This window comes from Cupressus sempervirens, chromosome 6 (genome assembly GCF_028749045.1).
Source record: "Cupressus sempervirens isolate cs-2001-9-10 chromosome 6, ASM2874904v1, whole genome shotgun sequence".
Taxonomy (NCBI): Eukaryota; Viridiplantae; Streptophyta; class Pinopsida; order Cupressales; family Cupressaceae; genus Cupressus; species Cupressus sempervirens.
In genome coordinates, this window is record NC_143123.1 from 37748605 (window position 1) to 37756982 (window position 8378).

The window sequence follows — 8378 nt, forward strand, 5'->3', positions numbered from 1 at the left end:
AAGTGGAGATTGGAAGGATTCAAAAATTGCTCCAAATGTGGAATCGGTCACACATCAGCAATTTGTTGATGGAACTTTGTTATTTAACATAGCAAGTCACAAGGAAGATATAACAATACAGAAATACCTAGATAAACACCATCAAGCATCAAAGCAGCAAAGTATCTAGCAAAAGTCGAAAGTATTTTCTTTCAACACAGACTAGAGGAAACAGAAGATTGCAAGTCCGAGGCTTTAAAGTCAATCGATCTCCAGGGAGAAAATTGGGAATACCACTTTTGAGAGGTCCTGCAAGGTTAGGCTCTGGGAATCTCTAATTAGTAGCTGTACTGGAAAGTTGGAGACTCTGACTAGTAACCACTAGAAGGTAGTGAAAAGAAAAATGGACTTCCTTGGCTGGTAAATTCACAATGTTGAAATCGGTAATATAAGCCACACCAATCAATATGATTATTTCCTCAGCAATTGGTGGATGGAGTTAATCTGAGGAATTAGCACAACATGAACCATGCACTAGGGGCTAAGTTAGTATGGAATTTGTATACGGAACCAAATTCCAAATGGGCGAGAATACTACAGAATAAGTAACTGGATGATTAAGACCGAGACAGAATTCACCACAATAAACCCTCCACCGGATCAGCAATTTGGAACTTCACAATGCAATGTAGATACATTATCACTGAACATTGCACATGGGGAATGAAATATGGAAAAAAAGCCAATATTCACTGACAGAGGCTCCGGCTCTAGCAGACAATTAGAAATTTTCTAAAATTCGAAATACACTTAAAACACTGTGGAGACGTCATGTAAGCAATTACATCTCAATGCGTGCTGAGGATGAAGGTCATTGGAAAGCTTGAATCTAATAGAGCAGCAGGTCTTAAACTTGAAGAAAGAACTAAACAAAAGGAAAATTTGCATCTCGGAGGAGGACGACGAAATCATATGGTGTGTGGCCGAATCAGAAACATACAATGTTGAACTAGACTTGGTGCGTGGCCAAATCAGATACCTAAAATGTTAAACTAGGCTTTGTGGCAAAAGAACGTGTGGAGGTAAATGTTGACTAGCCTGCACATCTATGCTAGAATAAAAATTGCCTGTGCAAAGCAGGAGAATTTATCTGTATGGTTCTGCAGAACATGATTCTCACTAGCAAAAGACTAATAAATAGGTTTCATTGGACCACGTAGATGTGCTTTTTAAGATACAACAAACCATATGCTGTTAAAATGCAATTTTCAAGAAAAAAGCTGGAAACTCGTTTTAAAAGCTAAACAGCCCCTATCCTCTATTGGAGGATATCAAATCCCTCTTTGACTTCCCGGCTGTCCTCCACGAAAGATCTGTGTTTGCAAGTTTATGGGTGGCAAACCCTCTCCACAGTAATATGGGAATTGAGGACAGAATGAAATTTAAAAAATAGGACAAAAGTTTGGAGCTGGTTCCCTTCCCGAGGATGCTAGAGTAAAAGGATGAGGCTGGCTTGGGTCGGCCTTACCATCCCCCATTCATGTGGTTTGTGGATATATGTCCATTGCTGCTGCAGGACTAAAGACAATTTGGATCCTCCCTGAGGATGCTTGGACAAAGATACACTTTGATGGGGCATCAAGGGGCAATCCAGTGCTCAATCTCTCTCAAAACTCATGATGATACAGATAACAAAATTGATCAACCCATTGCCCTACAACACCATTTCGACTTTAAAAATGGTATGTGCTAAATAAGGATTTCAAAATAGAAATTTTTTTTTTAAAAATTATGAGGGGGAATTCCTATCCACGTCAACACCCTCAGGACAAGAAAAACATCCAATTGGAAGCTGAATGATAATTAAGTAGCTGCCTAAACCTTCTAAAAGAATATGAAGACTTCAAGATGTAATCTTGGATTTGGAAGCTAAAAAAGGCTCTAGCTGTGAAGGTGGTTGAGGCTCTTGTACACCCTAAATGACAGTTAGGGCTTCTTGAATCGATGATCAGCACCTCCTTGTGGACTCGTGACATGGCTTACCGGCCTTCACGGGTCAGTTAAATCTGGCATTTGTACAAGGTGTTGACAGTTTGAGATTTTGGTACAATGCTAATGATTACAACAATTGGTATTAGAGCCTTGAATCATAGGTTTGAGCCTCCCTTTAGTGGATGCTGAAGGCTCAGTCCATGCTGACGGGGGGATTTTTGACTTGGTGGTCAGCATCTCGTTGGGGACTCATAAAAGGTGGCTTAACCACCTCCCATGGGTCAGGTTTATTCTAGAGTTTGCATTGGACATTGATAGTTCGAGATTTTGAAACAACAGCATATGATTCCACCAGGGCTCAAATCATTTCTAAGATAGGTGATCTTGCATTCAGGCATACAAAGTAATGTGAGCATCTGGCCAGCAGTTTAACCAAATTCGAATTGCTTATGGGTTCCTTTCATCTTAGTTTGCAGACTCAAACTCAGAAAATACTCAGCAAGCCCAGAACTTTCAACTTGGTAAAAACTCAGCATATACTCAACAAAAACTCGGCAAGAACTCGGAAACTCGGGAAGTAGTAAAAACTAAAATGAAAATCTCTTAAACAAACATATATATTTTGTAGAATTCAAATACAAAATGTATTAAATTAGAAATTGACATCTTAATAGAGAAAACACATAGTTTTATAGCACTAACATCATGTTTAAAATTCATCTTAACCAGCATTTTCTCTACATCATTTTTACCTACACTTTTTTACATCTATAAATGCACGAGAGTTAAACATGAGAGTACTCGCCCAGCAAAAAAAATTGAGAGTACTCGCAGAGTTTGCAAACTATGCCTTTTATGATTGACGAAATTGGTGACAATGTGGAAAAGCACTAAGCTTGGTCTCGCAGAGGTATGGACTTCCTGTTAACCATTACGCGTGCAGCAAATCCAGACCACATCTATTGATCATTTGCTTTAACTTCAGATTCAAAGTCCGAAAATGACAAGAACAGTGAGGGGACCGAGAAAGTTGAAGCTTGGTTTTCATTAAGTTAATAAGTTAATACATAGTAGAAATATGTGCTCTCTAGAGATACCCGATGTAACTGTTCTTACAGAATTTTGGAATCTATCAAGAAAAAACTATGAATCTTGTAAAAAGACAATACAATGGCCCTCCTCTGGAATAGCCAAAATTTGTATGCTTTTCTCCTAATTCATTATAGGTACCGGCTCCTCAAGCCTGCTTACATCCCCAAAAAAAAATTGTTTTTAATTTTTCGTCAATAACAAAAAAATAAAAATAAATTATTTAATCATATTTCTTAGATACATAATTTACCATAGTTTTTGTATATTTATCACACGTATTTTGTGGACCATTGTTCCCCATACTTAAAGTCCACCATATAGAAACATTCCCTACATAAGTTTCTACATTGCTTCTGATTGTGGATCATAGCTCAAGTGATCTCAAGAAGAAACCCATTTCGCCGCACACTGGGCATCTGTACCAATTCTAATGCCTGCCCGCACCCATCTGCTCATGACTTGACAGACAAAACAAAGTATTAGCATGGAACAGAATCCTTTCATGCGGGCAGCCAACTTATACTGAACAGCATACAAACTATACCACATAAGCAGTTTTAACCTGCTAGAGAACACTCACAACTTGCCATAAATTTTGATACTGTAGAGATGAGGAAAACTAACAATATCATCCAGATTCCAGGGACTTTCCCTGTAAACTCAACTTCCAGACTGGCATGTCTTTCACTGCAAGTAATGCCTTATGACCAATCTACTTTAGTGACTGCGACCAATAAATTAAACTAAGCTCCATTATTTTACTTTGTCATCTAATTGCACTTTGGTCTCAAACTGTACCCCCATAAAATAACTAGAAGTCGGATATTCTTTAACTAAAAAATTCAGTTTCAACAGTACCTTGCAGGATGATATAGAAAACTGGATAACAAAAAACCTAATTAATTTTGCAAGCAACAATTCTAAATCCATGGATAAGCTCAAATGGGAAAAACAATGGAGCTTTCATATCAGATCCCCAGTCACATGCTCGAGTGTGAAACAGTGTATCATAGCACGCTAAATTTTGGATGCTACATAATTCAAAACGAATAGGCAAGTTGTGAGTGAATCTTAGGTAAATTTGACACAGAATACAAATCCTCATGGATCTTTAGCTTCTTAACCCGCATATTTCCCACAATTGAGAAACCTCCCAATCAAAAATCTAATCCTATATCCACCAACCTGAATTTGACCCCTAATCAAGATTAGAAAGCTCTCAGATAGAACTGTCCTCTATAATCCATCCCCTACCCGAACCTAAATGTGCCCTCCCCGAAAGTGCCCTTAATTTATCATGCAAAATTGAATTGGCATACTTCCAATAGAATTAAGTTATCATGCATAAGAGAATTACATCATAAAAATTAAAAAGATGAGTTAAGTTTTCAATACCTCGTTGAGTTTGTCGAGAGTTGAAAGAGTACTAGTGTCCTGTTTGGGACGCCCAAAAATCCTGCTGAACATTTTGATAAATCCTTATATCACAGCACTCCTATCAATAAAGAAGGAACCCGGCTTCTACTGCACAAAATATTAAAATTGAACATAGATAAAAACCCTCTTTGGCAAATCAAGAGGTGAATTAAAGTTCCCCAACAAAAATCCAATCCATAAATTGCTATTATAAACCATGAATATTTTTTTAGAAAAAAAGATTGAAGTGGATGAATTTTGTTTCAAATGCCAGATCGGTCCCGAAATCCACGGAATTGAGAAAAACACAACAATACCTGCCTTGAAAATTGACTATACGGCCGAGAAAACAAGGGAGGGAAGAAATTGCGATGAAGAAAGACGGTCTCCGCGTGAGCGCAGAGTGCTATCGACGGAAAATCAAAGGAAAAATACCATCAAAGCAATAAATTTTAGACAATAATCGTCATCTAATTATTTGTACCCTTTCTTATTTGTATATCTATTTTTATTATTATATATTCAGAATTCTTACATATATTCAGCCGGCTACCCGTTTTTATAGAATTTGATTTGTTCGAAAAACCCAAAAAGTAGATTTACAGTATAGCCTAGGCTAGATTGCTTTATTTGCTTTTTGTGTTCTTGACATGTATTTAGATAGGTTACTTCCACGCAATTCAAAAGATTAAAATGGCAGTAATTTTCAGTCTTCCATAAAGTAAGGGTGAAGTTAAGCAACTTTTTTTCTCTATACCATGTGAAGTGGAGAGAATTGGTCCTCGTAAACTTTTGTTTATAAGAGTGGCTTTGGCCAATCAAGCCAACTCCAAGGCTTGGTGATAATAATTTTATTAAAAATTTGGTGCAAAATTTGATATTTATATTTTTAGTCCCGCCTATATATTATAGGCGAGAACTATTGTTTTTGTTGAAGATATATGCATTAGTTTTCTTTGAAATTCGTGCAATCTAAAACATTTTCTTAAAGTTTGTTGTGTGGTTAAATAGTACTTATATTTTTATTTTTATTTATTGAAAGATTATTTGGCTATTAATATTTTTGCTAGGGGTTTAATTTTTTTCATTAAAAAAAAAAAAAAAAAATCCAAATAAGTACACGTCTGAGGCAATTTGTTGAAAAGTGGGAATAGGAGAATACAATTTTATTTTCGTAGAATAAAAATGTGCAATGTCATCCACCACCCATTTTAATCTCAATCTCAAAATATTCTATAGAGAAGGCCACTTGAAAGAGGCGCTAAAGATTCTCCTCAATCCACACAGCTTTCCTGCACAGTCTTCTACATATAATCATCTCTCGCAAGCATGCATTGGTAAAAATTTCCTTTCAGAGGGTGAACAAATCCACTCTCACATCAAAGATAGGGAATTTACATTCACCAAACACCCACTTTTACAAAATAGGCTTATCAACATGTATGAAAAATGCGGAAGTCTAGAGAATGCTCATAAAATTTTTGATGACATGATTGAACCAGATGTTTCCTCATGGAATATAATGATTACAGCTTACCGAAAGCATGGGATTTCTCAAGAAACATTCACCCTATTTCACTGAATGCAACAAACGCTGGTCCAACCTAATCATTTCACATTTTCCACAATTCTTCCTGTGTTCACCCACTTGGGATCTCTAAGAAGTGGTTTGCAGATTCATGGAAAAGTTGTTCGATGTGTGTTTCATCCTCATGTCAATGTTATGAATGCCCTGATAGACATGTATGCAAAATGTGGAAGCATACAGCGATCGAGGGAACTATTTGACAAAATGCCTAATGCGGATGTGGTCTCATGGAATGCCATGATTATAGGTTACGTTCAAAAGGGTGTGCTTGATGAGGCTCTGCAACTTTTCGAAGACATGCCTCAACGAACTATTGTCTCTTGGACTACCATCATTGTTGGATATGCGCAAAATGACCATGGTGAAAAAGCTTTGGAGGTTTTTAAGCTAATGCAATTATCTGATGAAAAAGTAGGCTCGGCAACCTTTGCAAGCACCCTGCCAACATGTGCCAAAATGGGGACTCTAGGACAAGGTATGGAGATTCATCAAAAGGTAATTGAACGTGGTTTTTTGTCACATGTCATAGTTTTGAGTGCCTTGATAGACATGTGCAGTAAATGTGGAAGCATTCAAAAGGCACACGATTTGTTTGTCCAAATGCCTCAGCAACAACAAAAAAAATGATTAGGTCATATCCATAATTTAAGAACACCAGCAAAAATCAAAGGTCATCGTACAAAAGAATTTCATGGCAACCAGATTGTCCCATTTAGCCTTGGCCAGGGTTAATGCCCTGCCCTACCCTACAACTACAATCCTATTGTTCTTTTCACTTCATTACTATTATCTAAACCCTTCTTTATCTCAATTGGAGAGGCCCATTTCTTCTAGCATATGGATAGAGCAAAGGATTTTTTTTAATTAGGGATTCAAACATAACACAGTAAGGTCACATCAATTTAGGTCTTTCTCATATTTTTTGGGTAGCCCTATGAACTGTATTCTTAGAGATTGAAAGAGAACATAGAAAAATTCGTAAATTAAGGAGGGGATTTTAACTGATATTTTGAGTTGGCATTTTTGTAGATTGAAAAATATGCCTTCTACAGATTTTCAACAACAGGGTAGTACCGATGGCAATGTGGTTTACAGCTCAAGGGTGTCGTCTCTGACACCCAATCAAGGTGGAAATAGTTTTGCCATTGTTACTCACAATGCTTTTTCAGCATTTTTGATAGATCGTTGGGAATTTCCAAATGGCCTTTTGCTCAAATTGCCCACCTAATCAACTGTGATGAACTATCGTGTTCTTGTTGATGATTCATTCAAAGAAAGGAAAGGAAACCATTAAACCATAGAAAAAACAAAGCATATGTATAAATAATGTTTCTCATGAAATCCATCTATCTACGACCATCCAAACATATGTAATTATGGAGGATAATACCAACTATCTTCAGACGACGACCTTAAAGGGGAGTCTCGCCGGGATGTTGTCGTCATATCCATTTTTTTAATTAATGGAGGTCCCACATTTAGAAGCAACTGTAAGATGTAACATGTGCACTTTTTTACAGATGCCACAACTTATAGTTCTATATTATAGAACAGTACATTTCGTGATGGAGCTTGGTTTTAGAAAAGTTTTGAGTTTGATTCATAATTGTTCTTTTATTTATTTATTTTAATAATGTGATAAATGGTCCATCTTATGTGTTCTTAAGAGAAGGCTATTGTTTGAATGATCTAATAGAGTTCTATAATGCTTCTATGATGCTATTAATTTGACCAATATATTTTTATAGACTATTAGGAATTTTAAACTACAAAGTAAAATATATAGTTGGCAATTCTTCTTATATTTTTAGACTTTAAAAAATGTTTTATTTTTGGGTGTAATTGTTTTTAGTCTTTTCAACTAGATTTATCACTTTTCACTATCAATTGACAAAATGTATTGTTGATTTTATAGTTCACCTATCAATGTGTGTTTAGACTTTCTTTACAGAAAATCATTAAATGATTTATTTGCACAAAAAAGAACTCTTACAAATTTTTAACATATATTCTAGCGAGTATTAACTCTCAAAATATATTACCCCTCATGAAATTGTTTGGAATTCTCAAATACAATTTATTTTATTATTTTTTCTCAATTTCTTTTTTTTCCCATTAGGCCGGACTCATGCTATAACATAGCTCTTGTTTTTAATGTGTATATATTTAAAAATTAGTTTTTGTGTTTGGATTGATTTATTTTTATGTAAGACCAAGTTTATAATTGAATAATTGATTTGATTTAGATGTATAAATGATCTTAAGTCTCTATGAGTTCAAATTTTAATCTTGAGTTGACTAAACTTTTCCT

General features: G+C 35.8%; 2 protein-coding genes across 5 annotated transcripts in view; one reads left to right on the plus strand and one right to left on the minus strand.

Moving 5' to 3' along the window:
- The window catches only part of LOC149550987 (vacuolar protein sorting-associated protein 32 homolog 2-like), a 30295-nt gene extending 25348 nt beyond the window's left edge, over positions 1-4947 (minus strand). Inside the window, exons 1-2 of one of the 4 annotated variants that reach the window (XM_089786543.1) lie at positions 4801-4947; positions 4459-4584 (exon numbers count right to left, since the gene is read on the minus strand). In XM_089786543.1, coding sequence (XP_089642669.1) covers positions 4459-4530 — 72 coding nt within the window. In that variant the 5' untranslated portion in view covers positions 4531-4584; positions 4801-4947. Of the gene's footprint in view, positions 1-4458; positions 4588-4796 lie in introns of all 4 variants that reach the window. The other 3 variants (XM_089786541.1, XM_089786542.1, XM_089786540.1) reach the window with 3 other exon arrangements.
- Positions 4948-6061: 1114 nt separating this feature from the next.
- LOC149550988 (pentatricopeptide repeat-containing protein At3g26630, chloroplastic-like) lies at positions 6062-7295 on the plus strand. The gene is made up of 2 exons (XM_089790034.1): positions 6062-6657; positions 7097-7295. The coding sequence occupies exons 1-2, from the start codon at positions 6062-6064 to the stop codon at positions 7293-7295; spliced, it is 795 nt and encodes a 264-aa protein (XP_089646160.1).
- Positions 7296-8378: the final 1083 nt, after the last annotated feature.

Bases quoted from the DNA above. Each gene is read 5' to 3' on its own strand.
- LOC149550988 (XM_089790034.1), top strand. From the start codon at position 6,062: ATGCAACAAACGCTGGTCCAACCTAATCATTTCACATTTTCCACAATT. The intron at 6,658-7,096 runs GTTTGTCCAAAT...GCATTTTTGTAG, and splicing joins ATTCAAAAGGCACACGATTT to ATTGAAAAATATGCCTTCTA.